We start from the raw sequence: 16,378 nt of genomic DNA on the forward strand, positions 1-16,378 counted from the left end.
ATCTCTTTGGCCAATTAGAAGCTGTAAACTCTATCATTGAGTATCCCGAAACATTTAGGCGTTGTTTGATTGGGAGTAGAAGATATTTATTAATCTTCATATACCATTTAACATTGTTAATACAATATTTGGTTTCACTTTTTCTTTCTTAGCAAAATTTAGCATTATTTAATATAATGTTTGTTTCTACTTTTCTTTTCCCCATAAGCAATATGTGTATTATATTATTTAAAAAAATTAGTTTTTTTAGATGAAAAGGATAATGCACATATTAGACGTGAAGAGATATCATTGTATAGCACAACAATGGAAAAAAATAGATTAGAAAAATGAGAGAGTCAATCAATTTCAAAATCACAGGTTATTTGAATTCTTTCTCACGTATAAAGTTCACGTTATTATCATATCTAGTAATACAAAGTACAATACTTTTCTGTGTTCAATCTTTCTCAACTTGAGTCTCGTAATTCTATGCTCGTTCAACTTAATTATAAAATATATTCACACGATTCACATAGTCGAAAGAAAAGAGTTACTTACAAATAAAATGGAGGAGTCATATTTCCTGTTCTAGCTAGGGGAAACTCTATAGGTCTACATCAATAAGCAAGATGGTTGCCTCCAACACAACAATTTTTTTCTACTTTCCAGCCTAATTATGATAAAAAGAGTAAATTGAAAGCCGTTGACGACACAAAAATTGGTGTTGAAGAGCTTGTTGATCTGAAGTTTGAGGATAGTGAAAGTTGAATCTAGTGACGACTCTGATTCTAGCATCAAACAATTCTATGTACTTCTCCATATCTCTTCTGCAAACTATTCGAGACCTAAAAGGGGAAAAAAGAAAAAATTAAAAATTTATTAAGATCTGCTAAAAAATATTCCAGATGGCAGAGCCTATAAAGACAGAGAGAAAGAGCGTAAGACTTGAGGAAAATGAAGCCCCTTTCTTGCTTTTATATTGTTTTTGCTGACTGGCATTGCTTGAAATAAGCACATTTGTTAATTGAATTAATTTATATCTAATTATTCAATCCAACCTCTCAAATTCTCTAGACTTTTTGTAGCAATGAAGAGGAGGCTATTGTTTAATAACTGTAGAACGTGGAAGAAATGCATGGGCTTCAGCAACATAAATAACGGGAATCATTATTTATACTGTTATAGAAGCATGGGTTAGGAGAATGGATCGACATGTTTGTTATTTGTAAATAAAACTAAAGTTAAGGGCAGTTCGGTCATTTAGTGCATCCTATCCATAATTATCTTATAATGAAACAATTCTATTGGTTGCAAAAGTAATTTATTGTAGCTCCAATACAAACTTGAGTCTGTGGACCAATTCGCCCCTTTCCTTCTATCATTAGTCATTAACATTTGTCTCACAAATAATTTTCCACGTGGACCCCTTCCCCTAGCTACATATCTATTTGTATTCTCCAGCAAATTAAAGTGTCTTAATAATTTTTGTAAACTTTTATATCAAGCTTTTGGCTTCATTTAATGGTTTTCAGATTAGTATTAGTATAGTTATTAATAAGAATATCTGAATTATAATGATTTGACTATTTTTTATAGTAAAATTCTCACCAAATAACTACAAATAGCAAAATATAAATAGCACTAGCTTCTACAATAGTTAGTTTGATATTTTTTGTGCCGTGCTTTTTATCCATCATAATTATTTCTTAATATGAAAATTTTAAATGATAAGTAGCATAGATTAATATTTTAAGATCAAAGTATTACCATCGTTATGTGGATTACTTGCGCTAATCACAATCAAATTTGTGATTATAATAATAGGTTATTACATCAGTTGTATTAGGATAAATTTTCAATTTATGATAGAAGAATTCCCTGATAGATAGAAAATAAGAGAAGATTTCAAATAGTTTAGGACTTAAATTATGATAGTAAGTTCATATAATGGCAAAGTTAAACTTAGAGAAAATTAACAGAAGAAATTAAGAGAAATGGGAGGATTTAGATTGTACCAAAAACACTATGAATATTTTTATAGATAATTCTTTTAAAAAAAAATCGATATAGTCAATTTGTATTTTCTCTTTAAAATTCTTTGTGCTACACTCAGAGAGAAGGTGGAAGGGGAATAAGGGAAAGGAATGCTACGCAATTAATGGGGTTTGAACTCCTCACTTCAATCGTGGAAGGAAAGGAATACTGCGTTATTAATGGGATTTGAACTCTTCAATTCAATCATGGAAGATAGGGAACTCAGCAATTAAGCTAACGCTCAATTCTTTACTCCGTACCTAAAAATATAGGACTATAACAATTGTTATCTGGATAATGAATTATAAATATTTTTATTTAATAAAATTTATAAACTGACTCATTGTTCGTGTTGCACGGGCTCACCATTCTCTAGTTTAGTGGTAAATGATGGAGTGAATAATTAAGCTAGACACGTTTTGGCGGAATTGAATGGAGCATTAACGTAGGACTAATAAACTTCTTATACTGTCACCATTTATGTAATTTTAATATTATTATTGAATTAGATCTTTAATTAGGTTTTGAATAAATGCTGGGTCGTAAATTCATTTCTGTTGTTGAAATTGTATTTTAACATTTATGTAATTAAAATATTACTATTTAATTAAATATTTTATTATATTTTGATTTACTATAGGGGTAAAATTGTAATCTAACTTTGAAGGTTGAAGCTTCTCACTTTTAATATAATATGATTAAATTGTTATAACAGCACATGTAAACTTTTAGCTATATCACTCATCTATATGCAAAAATATGTTTCATCTGAATTAATATTACAGCTCCAAGATAAAAAGCAACTAATCGTAAAAAGAGAATAGTGGAATCTTATTGGTTCTTGAAAATGAGCACCTTGAAAGTATAAAAATATATCTCCAAAAGGAAAAAGTTTAAAGACACTTTAAGTGGGCGTTTGGCCATAAGAGTTATTCACTTTATTCCAGATTTTTTTTTCATTTTTCAGCGTTTGGCCATAAGAATTCCGAATACAATTTCAGTTTAAAGACACTTTAAGTGGGCGTTTGGCCATAAGAGTTATTCACTTTATTCCTCATTTTAAGGATTTTTTTTTTCAATTTTTTTGCAAAAAAGGATGATTTCAGAATTGTGATTTGTTTTTTAAATGTAAAACTTGAATTTATATTTTGTATACGAATACAAAAATGGCTTGTTGTTCGTAATTCCAAAAACAAAAAAAACTTGTTTTTCAAAAAAATTCACTTTTTTAAAACTACATTTTAACAAAAACTACAATTTCAAAAATTATGGCCAAATTCAACTCCAACTCCAAAATACAAAAAAAAAGTGATTTTTTTTTTAATTTCTTATATTTTGAATCCCATTAGTGAAAATTTTGACTCCGCTACTGAATGAAGGCATTAGTTTAATAAATTTCACTAAGGTGAATATATTTAAGGATAGAGTTTGTTATAGGAAATATCGCCAAAGCTGAATGGTGAATCTTCCCGCCCAGGCCCCAAATATTAAAATCCGAAAATCATGAAAATATGACGTCAAAAAAGGGGAAAGCAAAAGGGGAAATTGGGAATTTTAACAATTCCAGGGCTTTGAATTCGCAGTTGGATTTTAACAAAAAGCCCTAAAAAGAAAGAGGGGCAAAACAATATGCGTGGTGGTACAAGAACAACTAGACTCCAGCAGCAGCTCCAATATCTCACAAAAGGCTCCACTGTTGAAGTCACTTCTGACGAAGAAGGTTTTAAAGGAGTGTGGTTTGAAGCCACAATCCTCGGTCTCTCTTCTCCCACATCCAAGAAAAATAGGGTTTTGGTTCAGTATAACAACATTTTCGCTGACGAAAATGGTTCCGAGCCTTTAAGGGAGCTATTGTCTGTTTCTTTTGTACGACCCGTACCTCCGCTTGAGACAGTTCACAGTTTTGAGTTGTACGACGTTGTTGATGCTTCTTATAAGGATGGTTGGTGGACAGGTGTCGTAACCAGGGTCTTAGACGGTTTTAGGTATCAAGTGACCTTTAATAACCCACCGGACGAACTTGTATTTGGTGTTACTGAGTTGAGATTTCATAAAAAATGGGTCAAAGGGAAATGGGTCCGACCCGGGAAGCAGGTATTGTCATTTTTTCGTTCCATAACTGCAATTGCGTTTCAGTATGTTCTTCTCACTTATTTCTTTTGGTCTTATAATAGGTATGAAACAAAATGTTTTTGCATGATGTATTTATGAGGAAATGCTTTAACTTTCAAGAATCATTTTCCAGTGGGTGGGGGTATGAAAAGGGGTTATTATGGTACAATAGGGCACGATTTCGTGTGTTTAGTGACATTTTTGAGCATGAAAGTTGTTTTCCCTTTCTTTAGAGAGAAGATATTTCACATTTCATTTAACCAACAATATATCTAGTGTAATCCCACAAGTGGGGTTTGGGGAGGGTAGGATGTACGACATACTTTACCTCTACCTGTGTGGGGGTAGAGAGGCTGTTTTATGTAACCAAACATTGCAAAATGATTTCATATAGTAATACATTTTCCAGAAAAAAACATGTTTGATCATACCAAACATTCAAGTTTACCGAACATACCTTTGTTTCATGTTCATTGCTCCGTTGTTTTCATTTCTACTCAAAGCTCATATCCCTTTTGAATTCTTGATTTCTATAATTGTCCTCTTATCTCGTCATGTCTAATTGTCGAAAGAGAACAGGCTCATTGATGTTTAGTGTGGGAAAGAATGTGGAAGTAGCGTTCGATAGGGATGATTGCCGTGATGCTTGGTTTCCCTCAAAAGTCCTTGAACATTGTGAAAATGGCCTTTTTTTGGTGGAGAGCTATAGGACAGTCAACAAAAAGGCAGCTATTGACAAAGTAACAGTTGATTCGTTCCATATCCGACCTCTTCCACCGCAAATCACAAGGAAGAAATTCAATTTGCTGGAAAAAGTGGATGCATTTTATGATCTTGCCTGGTGGAGTGGTGTCATCACTAGAGAGCTTGCTGGTAGTAAGTATATTGTCTTTTTTAAGACCCCTAACAAGGAGAAGGAGTTTAGCGACTCTGATTTGAGACCTCATATGGATTGGAAAGATGGGCAATGGTTTACTAATCGGGTATGGTCCATTTGAATTCCTTTGGTTTTCAGGTCTTGTTACTTTTATGGGATCAGACTTCTGTTTTATTATTTCTTTCCTGGTGGTCAGATGGTGGTAGTTTTACTTATCAAAAAATTAATAATGGTGATAGTGGTTTTATTGCTGGCCTTATATAATCCATCTGGTTCTGTAAGTTGTAAGTAGCAAAGCACCAATTTATTTTGCAGCGGCCGCCCCACTTCCCCGAGTAACAAACCATCCCGATGTAGGTGGAATTTGTTCATTTAAGTTGAAATATGAACATTGGTTACGTGACGGATGGCACTCGGACAAGATGTTCTTTTACTCCTAAGCTGTAAAAGGTTAATCTTTTCTTTGTTGTTTCATGGCGTTGGCATCTCGTGTCTATCAAGATATTTCCAGTATCAGGGTGTGGACATCAGAGTTGAATTGACTTGAGGAAGATATACATTTAGTAGCTTGAGTTTTCCTCTGAAAAAATATATGTATAACAAAAGACAAATAATAATCTTCTTTTACTGTCATTTTTTAAAATTCCTCTAAGGTTAGTTACGTGTTAGCATTTGCTTTATAAGTTGTTATGTCTTTTCCATGTCTAATTCTTTTTTGAGTAATTTGACTTTCTTAACTGTATATCTGACTGTAAATATGACTTGAGCTAAGAAGTGTTTATGCGATAATGCTCTCAATTGATCTGAGTTTGTACAGTGTCTAAGCAAAGTACATGGTACCGATTAAGCTAAATAGTAAGAACTGAAGTTCGGTTTGACTTTCTGGTTCCAGATCTTTGACCTACATTGTTAGTGGGTGAAAACTGAAATCTAGTGTTGTTTGACAGGCCCTTCAGTATTATCTACTTCACTTTTGCTAAAGCTTACCCAAATATACTTTCAGGACATTCCAATTCCTTCAGATTGTCAAACTAATGGAAGCAATAACTGCAATGACGCTAGTCTTCCACAGAAGGATGTTCCACTTGGCAGATCAAGCACTATGAATGAGATCTCTGAGGAAAAAACACATCATTCTATAAAGAATATAGAGGATCTTAATGAGACACCTTCAACTGATGAGATTCTCCTTTCCAATCGTGATGCTGCATCTCCACAGCCACTAGAGCCGCCCAAAGACATGTCACTTGAAGCCTGTAAACTTAGTTCAAAGCCTTCTAAAAAACCCCGTACAAAGAGTCCCTTTGGTCATCCCAGCCCCAGAACTGAAAATGCTGAAATGAAGAGTTCAGTAACTGTAGCTAGAGATGAGCAACCTCATATTCGCTCTTGGCAGAACAGAACTGTAAGTCATTTCTCGCTGCCAATTTTTTATTGCATATAGAGCCGAGGGGTGGGTCAGTGTTATTAGAAGCCATCGCTTAATGCAATGAAGCGATGTGAAGCGCGGTGGTAGCGTTTCATGGGTGAAGCCATACTCTTCAAATAATGACGCTTTTTGGATCCCAATTTTGAGGAGTTGAATTAATATTAACACTATTGTATATTGGATGCTAAATGTAGTTATTTTAGTTGAAATTTGTTTATTATAGTACTAAATTCCTATATGTACAGAATTTTTTAATCTTCCATAAATTGTGCACTTAATTCATAGAAGTGTGTGCTTCATTTCATGCATTTGCTTCAAGCCCCACGAGGCTTGTCGCCTTTTTGCTCGTTTAGATCAATTAACATGCATGCGGACTATGGGAGGAATCTGTTCCACATCTCTGGCTTGAGTGTGCTGAAATTGATGAAGGAAGCAATGTGGTGTTGCTAGATGACAAAATAAAGCTAGTTGTGTCATGTGTACAGAGTCATCACTTGTAATATTAAATAGAGTGTCTATTGTTTGCCAAGATGTTTTTCCGTAGAATTTTTTGCAGCATTGAAGCATAAATTGATGTGACATTTTAGTAGTAGCAAAACAGATGCTGAGTAGTGCCGCAACTGACCTGTTTGTATCAATTGACCACTCTTTCAATTGGAAGCAAGGTGCAAGTGAGTTTGACCACTTGTGAGCTAACTGAGTCTGGCTTAGCTCATAACCCTTCAAGCTGGAGCTATCCTGATTAACCAAATGAGCCGATCTCAGGAATGTAGTTCAATGTGCTCAGCTCATCTATTTTTTGCTTTCCCTTTCGTATCTGACTATATTAGCATGCTGGTGAACTACTTGACTATATTCTTTCTATTCTGCCACTAACTATGTAAATGTATCAGTCAGTTGACCAACCTAAAGCCAATAGCTCTTAAAGTTTGTTGTCTTCAGTCTTTTGCTTCCTCTTTTCGTTCAATGATGAAAGTAGAGCTGCTTCTTCTTTGTTTGTTTGTTTCATTTTATTATTTTTAATTGGTATCTCTTCTTCGCTTTCTCCTATTCTCCATCCATTTGAAGGCCACTTAACAACCTGCAGTTTCCATCTGCTAATCTAGATCAAAGGTTCCTAGACTCCAGACTGAATTTTGAATTGCTACCTAGCAGAAGTCGTCTTTTGCGGGGTGATTGATTTGGCTTTACTCTATTCTATCTGAGGGTCTACAGCTTCACTAAATTTGGTCTGAGCTGAAGTTATTGCTTCTTCGTTCCCCTATTTTCCTCTTGTTCATCGTTTACAATACCTGTAGGGAAATGAGGAATTGCAATGGATATTTGGATCTTGTTGCTGATTCCTAGATTGCTCCCTTTTCAGAAGTTATCTTTTGGGTTCTTGCTTTAGTTGTGACGCGTGCTCTCATTGAACATCTCGCTTGAGCCTGAGCTACTTATTCATTTTGGGGGGCCAAAAAGCTTTTCCTTCAAGCTGAGCTGCGCCTTTCAAGGGTTTGGCTTGGCCGCTTGGGTTCACCCCTAGTTGGGTGAAGAAAGGTCTTGGAAAATTCTTTATTTGCATATGCTCATTCCAATTTAATTGCGTCAATCAGATTTCATACTCGGTAAATTCATCTAATTTAAGAAAAGAAAAAGAAAGTGCTTAGTGCATTCATCCAAATATACGCAGAGAAAGAGATGCCAGGAACTTGGTGAAGAGAAGGGTGGGGCACTTGAGAAGTTGCGAGGCCTAAAATCTCCTACAACAGGTATTATTTCTTTGCTTCGTATGTTTTTTTGGTACTTTTGAAATCTAAATACAATTTAGAGCTGCTTTACAGGTAACAAGGGTATTGCAATAGAAAATGCTGCTGACGTTACTCCAAAACGTTCTATGCGTAAAGAAACTGATGTTCCTGTCATCATAGGGTTGGAGTGTACTAAAATTAGGAGCTCGAAGGCTAAAAAGTCTCGTCAAATTAATAATGAATCTTTGGAAGCTATTGGAGATCAGAAGCAGATTGATGCTGCTGTAGATGGTATACAGGTAAGCAGAGATTCAAAGGCATAATATGTCCCACACTATTCTGTTTCTTGTTGTGTGCTTTGAGAGTTCTGACTTAATTACTTATGCCATGCTGTTTAAATTCGATTCCTTTCTAATACTTGTAAGATTCTGTTCAAGTTCAGCACCTTCAATTGAACTTTTTAAACCGCCTTGTTGTTCTGAATTTGCCTTTTCTCTAGGAGACCAACCACTTAGGTGATGGAGAGAGCAGTCAGAAAAGAAAAAGGGGAAGACCACCTAAGAAACTAATTTCAATCCCAACAGGTATTATCATAAATTCCTTGGGCCTACAGTCTGAGGGTAGAAAATGATTTCCGGTTTTCCCCTTAAGGTGTTCTGCTTTGTTTTTGTAGATAAGGAACCAAGTGAAGATCATTCAAAAGATCAGAGCTCAGGTCCTGTCGAGCTAGAAGTTATGGTAATTGAAGATGGTAAGGAGCAGGTAGAGGTTCCCAATCAAAAAGATGGTAAGGAGCTGGTAGAGGTTCCCAATCAAAAAGATGGTAAGGAGCTGGTAGAGGTTCCCAATCGACAAGATGGTACGGAGCTGGTAGAGGTTCCCAATCAAAAATATATTGAGGAGCTGGTACAGGTTCCCGATCAAAAAGATGGTAAGGAGCAGGCACAGGTTCAAATTGGGCACAGCAGAAAAAGAGGCAGGACGAGGAAGGTGGCCCATATAAAACTGTCAAATGAGAAAGCAGTTCAGTCTTCATCCCAGCAGCATGAGAAGCATTATGTAAAGAGGGAAAAACGACAGGCAAAAAGTTTAAATATTGAATCTCAAGCTCAAGGTGAGTTATGGCTTCTGTAGTAGTAGTATTTGCAATTTTGGAGGGTGATGTTGGCAATTTGGTGCCTGATTTTGAACACTTAGTGGATGTGCTGAATTTTGAAAGCCATATGCAGATTGTTTAGGACGCAGTTTATATCATGCAACAGAGAGGAACAGCTTATATGCTGCACTTCTCTTTGTTGAGTTTCTCGTGTGTTTAACCTCCCATTGGCCTTCTGTAGGTTCTGTTGACTCTTCTGGAGTAAAAACTTCTGAATCAAACAGGATAGCAAGCGATGGTGAGGAAGTTCTCGCTGAAATACCCTACAATGGATTCGATGATCAACCCCTTGCAAAGTGGTTTGAAGAAATACAGTCTCCAACTTCTGTTGATGGATCGAGTAAGCTACTAACCTTTCATTAGTTGCTTCCTGTTCTGGCTGTTATTTGATGATATTTTTCTCCTCCAGGAGTTTCACCTGCACGTAGTCCGAAAAAATGTGCTGAGACGAGGGAGAAACAAGACATTCCCATGCAACCTCCTGTCAATGGGACCCCAGCAGCCCAAACTGAAAGCCAGAGCTTGCCTTTTGTGAAAAATACACTACTTTGGTCAACAATTGAATCCATGGATATTTTCAGGAGGATTCCTCAGAAGCCACATTTCAATCCGTTGGAAAACTGTAAAGAGAGTTCCCGTGAAGGAGTAGCTATAGGTTATATGGTAACTTTTTTAAGCATCGTAGAGAGGACTTCTAGATTGCACTATGACGATCCTAGAAGCACCATTCAGGAAATTTTGGAGACTCTCAGCGACTTGGAAACCCAGGGATTTGATGTGCAGCTTGTACGAGATCGTCTGACTGAGTTATTGTTGATGAAAGATAAGCAGGAAAAGCTTGAAACACAGGTTGCAGATATTGATAATCAGCTTATCATGCATAATACGGACAAAGAACGTATTGATGGAGAGATTGAAGAGATCAATAAACAAATAGCAGAATTACAGGATAAACTATCCCTGGCTACTTCGAGGAAGGAGGTTAAGGACCGTGAAATTGCTGGTTTAACGTCAAAGTTAAAGGATATTCAAGCAGACACAAAGAAGGCACATGATGAATATGACAGTCTTGCTAGTAAACCTTTCTAACTGCCATCAGTATTTCACCGTTAAGGGTTTACCTTGAAGCATGGGTTGCTGCTATTGCATGAATGGTATTGTAATCACTAGTGTCTTAGTTTGGGTACGTGTTTTGTCAACCATTTGTGGATCATGCCAAATGTTGTATATGTCCTGTCTAGGTAACTTCGTTAGAGTCGTACATGTTTTTGGATGGCCTATAGTTTGTCAGCTCCGGACAACATTTCGTGGACCTTAAGGTTCAAAATGACTTTAGAAACTTATTTGACCACGAGTTTCCTCAGGCCAGAGGAAATAGTTATGTGATGAATCTGATGCTGTTGTTGATTGTGCCTCTGTTATTTTCTTTATCTCTGGTGAGTCTTCAAATTAGAAATTTTTGTTCGGTAATTGTTGAAATTTATCTAAATAGTCGTGTCATAGATCTTGAAAGTTGAGAAAAAAGTGTTGGGATTGTTAGTGTTCAGCTGCATTGTTTTGTGCATTTGCAAATGTCTCACTTCAGTCAAATATAAGCAGAATGTCTTATTCAAAAAAATAAAATAAAAATATAAGCAGAATGTGGATGCTGATTGCTGACATGGTCCAAATCTTGGACCTTTAATATGCTCTTTACTGAGATATTCGATTGCATCACAGTTCAGTGTTATGATAGTTGTTTCCCTGAGTTTCTTCTAAGGTACTCGGGGTTTTGTCTTGGCTCTGATATTTGCTGTCAATGTGCGGATTTAGTTTTTTTTTTTTTTTTTTTTTTTACTCCTATTGCTTGGTTAAAGAATCAAACTGCTTTGCATTGCATGCTTTTTGCTTTCTGATTTCATGATAAAGAAACATTTTTGTCATCGAAATGATTTACTAGTTTGTGAATTGGGTAGTATTTGTTACTGCAATAGACAATGAGCTTTTGATTGCTTGGAGTGTGTATTGAATAAGCCGTTCTTGTTTCGATTTTTTGACTCAATCTTATTAACTATCGACATATTTATTCCTAATACAAGACATAGGTACTTCTACCTCTGCTACAGTGCCACTACAAACATCAAACCCCATGCACCGCGTGCTTGAGGGTACCTTCGTTCCCCAACTGAGCAAAATGGGCAAATTCAGTTGAGGTTAGGTTTAACCCTACGCTATTTCTCGTAAGTGGATGCAGGGGAAGATTTACATTTTTACGAGTCCATGTTAAATTGTATCTTCTGCTCAAATCTTATATCTATATTAAAATTTTCTTGTATGTATATTAAAAATTTATTAAAAATCTATAGATATTTGATCATGAATTCAGTTATTGATGTGATATTAATTTGAGGTCGTTGTAAAAACTCAATACACATTGATCCATTTTTGGTTAGACCTATGTAGTTCTGTAAAAGAAGTTTAGTGTTCGTTTTATCCATTTGTGTTTTACAATTTTGTACTGCCTTCCTCCAAATTCACGTGACACGCTTTTCTTTTTAGTTTGTCCTAAAAAGAAGGTTACATTCTATAATTAGAAATAGCTTAACTTGCAAACTCTCTTTTTTCTTTAATAAAATGATTTATATCCACATAAATGTTTACGGTTTAATTTAGGCTACAAATTTTAGAAATCATTTTTTTCTCTTAAATTTTATGCCTAATCAAATAGTACTACATAATTTGAGTAACATGCATGCACCAGTTGGAGGACAGTCAAAGTGATTTAATTTTGTCGAGCTGCACGGACAACTACCTCTTTACGCTGCTTAGCTCTATTCTCTCTCTGTCGCTTTCTTTCATGTTCATCTTTGTACTCCAAATTTTGTGAAAGGCTTTGCTCTCCACGTTATATGGTGTTTTTTTTGTTTGGGCACACTCATCAAAAAATCACTCGCCCTTTAGAAGGTAAGAAATTAGTAAATTATTTTTATTTAAATAGTATCAATTTAATATAATTTTTTGAATACGTAAATAATTTACTTATTTAAATAAAGATAAACAAAAATAAACAATTAATATTTTCTTGATTATCTAAAAAATTACTAATACTCCCTCCGTACCATAATAAGTGTCATCTTAGCCAAAAGCATCATATTAAGAAATCGATAATGCAATGTGAAGTTTATTAAATTACCCCTATATAATAAAGATTATTTACTTTTTTCTCTTGATTAGAGCATGCACAAGTAGTAATCATTTTGACATTAGGAATCTAACAATACCAAGATACTGTGTGACTTTTCCAATCATTATTTAGATGTTACTTTAACTTTTCTTTTTTGTTCAAGGATAGAGTTGAAATAAACTAGTCAATTTATGTCTTGGTTTCCTAAGATAACACGTATCATGAGATAAATTTTTTTAGCAAAAGGGACACTTATTATGAGGCGGAGGGAGTACTACTTATTTTAGACTAAACGTAAAAGTTAAAAACACAGTATAATATGGAGTGGAGGGAGTAGTTTTCATCAATTTGTTCTATCTCATTCTCCCTTTCTCTCTCTTCGTGGTGACTCATCACAACAACTAACAAGTCACAATTAAATAAAACGCCGCTTCTCTTCTTTGCCATTATACTCATTATTATGACAATAAATTGGGTAGCTAAATATTTCAACTGCATGCTGTTATACTCATTTATACTGCTACAGCTACTGTTTCCAACTTTTCTTAACTGCTACAATTACTTTCTAAAACGAGTACTAACATGTTTTCTATTGCAAGTTGAGATAATCAATTTTGTCCAGATTTTCAAATACGTTGCTAAATGCCGTGCAAGAATGGCTACGTTGCTTGATAGAAAAGTATTGGTGCTTTATCTCTTTTCTTTTGGTTTAAATGTCTTTCTTAATTACTTGGAAAACATGAATTAATATAACGGGATAAGGCATAGAAACACACCTAAACTATGACAAAACTGTCAACTACACACCTAAACTATGCGAGGGTTTTACCTCCCTGAACTTATTTTGTCGTATTATTTACCTCCTTGAGCTTACTTTTTTTGTATTATTTGGCCCCTTCACTAATTAACTATAAAAAAATAAGTAAAAAACACAACATGTGCAAACACACACTTATTCAATTTTTTTTTTTTTAAAATGTCTTAATGTTTTGTTTCATTGATTCTTTCAAACCCGATCAATTCTCATCTTCTTTCAAACCCTTCATCTTCCTTTCAGTACTACTTCGACAAAATCACAACTGCAAATAAGGTGCTTGAGTACACAAAAGAGTAATGAAGAGCGACAATTTAATCAAGGTGATTCAGAAAATAAAAAAAAATTAAAAGAAAAGATGGAGATCATAATAGTGAAAGAAGGATGAAGAAGGATTTAAGAGAGGATGAGGGTCAGGTTGTTTGGGTCTAAAAGAATCAAATGAAAAAAGACATCGAGACCCCTTTTTTGTTTTGAATGAGCACGTGTTTGCACATGCTATGTTTTAACCTTTTTTACCAAGTAATTAGTGAGGGGTAAATAACACGAAAAAAATAAGTTTAAGGGGTATATAAGATGAAAAAATAAATTCAGGAAAGTCATAGGACCCTCACATAGACTAGATGTGTAGTTGACAAGTTCACCATAATTCAGGTATACTTTTATACCTTATCCCTTGATAAATCGTCAAATAATAGTATTAGCAAGAACTGATATGTGTTGGAAAAGATTACATGGACTAACATGCATGGCGTTCTAATTAAATTGAGAAGACAAACAGGTTGACGATTTAATGGTAATTGGCATATTCAAGAAGCAAATATGAAGAGAAGGGGGAACCAAAGATACAAACCCATCAAACAGCTAGTACCTAGTAGAACTATTCAATTTTATTGAACTATATATTTCTACGTGTTTGACTAGCCATACAGTTCGAAAACAATTTGACACATACCAAAAATACACGTCGGATTTGTTATAGTCTAAAATATGTTGTGATAACTATTATTCTATATGAAGCGATCTACAACTCTTACCACGATGCTCACAAAAAAAAGAAAATTCTGCCTAAACAAGCTCCGAGGATTCATTTTTTTGCGCGGAGTGCCCTTCTTTTGGGGTGGTCTTTAAATTTTGCCCCTCATATTTGAAATGTTTAAATTTTGCTTGGCTTAACACCCATAGGTCCCAAGTTCGAACCCACGCGCATCGAAATTTTAAAAAAAATTCGCAAAGCGGTTTAAATTTCGCTATGCCGCCATCAATACACTTGTTAAGGAATTACACATTTTATGCGGGACCGAGATACTCATGCCTTATGGGGCGTACTTGGCATAAGTATGCGGGTCCGATAACTTTGATAATTCCTTCACAAAGTTATCGGTGGGGGCATACTTTTAATGGGCAAACTTTTATCACGGACCGGCATAACTTTGAAGGAATTATCAAAGTTATGCTTAGACCCCGACATACTTATCAAGTCCGCCCATAAGGCATAAATATCTTAGGTTAAACGCATAACTTGGTAATTCCTTCACAAAGTTATGCGGTTGGGGGCATACTTTTAATGGGCAAACTTTTATGCGAATCAGAGGCATAAACTTTTGAATGAATTATCAAAGTTATCTCGGACCGTATACTTATGCCAAGTCTGCCCATAAGGCATAAGTATCTTAGGTCCGCATAACTTTGGTACCTATATCCACAAGTGTATGCCGTTGGGGGATAACGAAATTTAAACTTGCCTTGCGAATTTTTTTAAAATTTTACCGCGCGTGGGTTCGAACCTGGAACCTATGGGTTTATGCGAAGGGCAAAATTTAAAGATTTCAAATATGAGGGGCAAAATTTAAAGACCACCCCAAACGAAGGGCAATTCTGCGAATTGCCCCCGAGGATTAGTGTGAGCCGCTTCATTAGGGACAGAACAAAATAAGGACACTCAATTGTTTAAGCTGTTAATAATTCTTTAAGAGCCTGTTTGGAAAGCCACACAGGAATTAGAATTGGGTGTAATTACACAGTTTGATATGTTTGTTTGGCCAACTAATTGCCAAGTTAGAGGTGAATTTAGTGTAATAGGGAGGGTGTAATTACACTCTCCAATTATCAAGGGAGACTAAGAATTGAATGTAATTAAACCATGTAATGACATGACAACTCTTTAATTTATTATTTTTTGTTTTTATTTTAATTTGTGTTCTTTTAAATTTATTTTGCATTTCTATTATTTAATTTCTTTTTGGTTTTTACTTTTCATTTTTTTTTACGTATTTATCTTTCATTTTTTTGTTCTCATTTTCCGACCTTTATGCTCATTTTTTTTTATTTCTTGTTTATTTTCTTTATTTCTTCATTTAACATAATTGTGTTATTATAGTTTTTGGAACTACACCTCCTAATATTAGAAAATTAAGTCGTTAACAAACTTGACATATAACGAGCGATGTCATTAAAGTATAATTTCGTTGTTGAATGAGGTTACAGACTTATGTTTTTCTTTTCTTTTGAATTATATTTACTTAAGTTATGTTGGAACTTATTTTATGTTATGTTGGTATTTGACATAAGCGTATTATGTTTAAAAAATAGATTTTGAATTTATGTTATATTTTCGGTTCCAATTTATTTGCTTTAGTAGTATTGACTTGTTATTTCACATTGCATGCCATTCATTTTTCAATTAGAATTGATAGATTATTTTTATGTCAAACATTTAAATAATGTGATGGAATTATATTTATAAATATTAAGCATTCTCTCAAACATGTGTCCATGATATTCTTACGAAATGTATGCTTTTAGTTTTTATAATTAATTAAATTAAAATATTATTAATATAAAATATATATCAATTATTTTTACAATATTAGTTACAATATATGATTATTAATTAATATATTTTCAAGAAAAAATATGTATCTTAAGTATCTAATTTAGTATCATTTATAAAGGCACATATTTGTCAAATATTACTTTAATTTTTTATTATTCATTTTTATTTTTAAAATTTAATCAAATTGTATAATTACACTTTTGCAACCAAATAATACGTTTGTAATTATACTGTAATTACGTTAT

The 16,378-nt window shown here is 34.3% G+C and overlaps 1 protein-coding gene across 4 annotated transcripts; it reads left to right on the plus strand.

Annotated features, from left to right (window-relative positions):
• The first annotated feature begins 3,592 nt into the window (after positions 1 to 3,592).
• Positions 3,593 to 10,750, plus strand: LOC132063313 (DUF724 domain-containing protein 3-like). 4 transcript variants are annotated; one of them, XM_059455794.1, is made up of 9 exons: positions 3,593 to 4,110; positions 4,701 to 5,111; positions 6,009 to 6,410; positions 8,107 to 8,185; positions 8,258 to 8,463; positions 8,664 to 8,748; positions 8,838 to 9,278; positions 9,502 to 9,660; positions 9,730 to 10,750. In XM_059455794.1, the coding sequence occupies exons 1-9, from the start codon at positions 3,646 to 3,648 to the stop codon at positions 10,407 to 10,409; spliced, it is 2,928 nt and encodes a 975-aa protein (XP_059311777.1). In that variant the 5' UTR covers positions 3,593 to 3,645; the 3' UTR covers positions 10,410 to 10,750. The 4 variants fall into 4 exon arrangements, with proteins under 4 accessions (XP_059311777.1, XP_059311778.1, XP_059311780.1 ...); XM_059455795.1 differs by having other exon boundaries at positions 8,345 to 8,463; XM_059455798.1 differs by having other exon boundaries at positions 3,938 to 4,110; positions 4,708 to 5,111.
• Positions 10,751 to 16,378: the final 5,628 nt, after the last annotated feature.

This window comes from Lycium ferocissimum, chromosome 7 (genome assembly GCF_029784015.1).
Source record: "Lycium ferocissimum isolate CSIRO_LF1 chromosome 7, AGI_CSIRO_Lferr_CH_V1, whole genome shotgun sequence".
NCBI classification, from domain to species: domain Eukaryota; kingdom Viridiplantae; phylum Streptophyta; class Magnoliopsida; order Solanales; family Solanaceae; genus Lycium; species Lycium ferocissimum.

Excerpts from the sequence above, each read along its gene's own strand:
- LOC132063313 (XM_059455794.1), top strand. The coding sequence starts at position 3,646 with ATGCGTGGTGGTACAAGAACAACTAGACTCCAGCAGCAGCTCCAATAT. Across the intron at positions 8,749-8,837 it reads ACTAATTTCAATCCCAACAG|ATAAGGAACCAAGTGAAGAT; the intron begins GTATTATCATAA and ends TTGTTTTTGTAG. Across the intron at positions 9,661-9,729 it reads AACTTCTGTTGATGGATCGA|GAGTTTCACCTGCACGTAGT; the intron begins GTAAGCTACTAA and ends TTTCTCCTCCAG.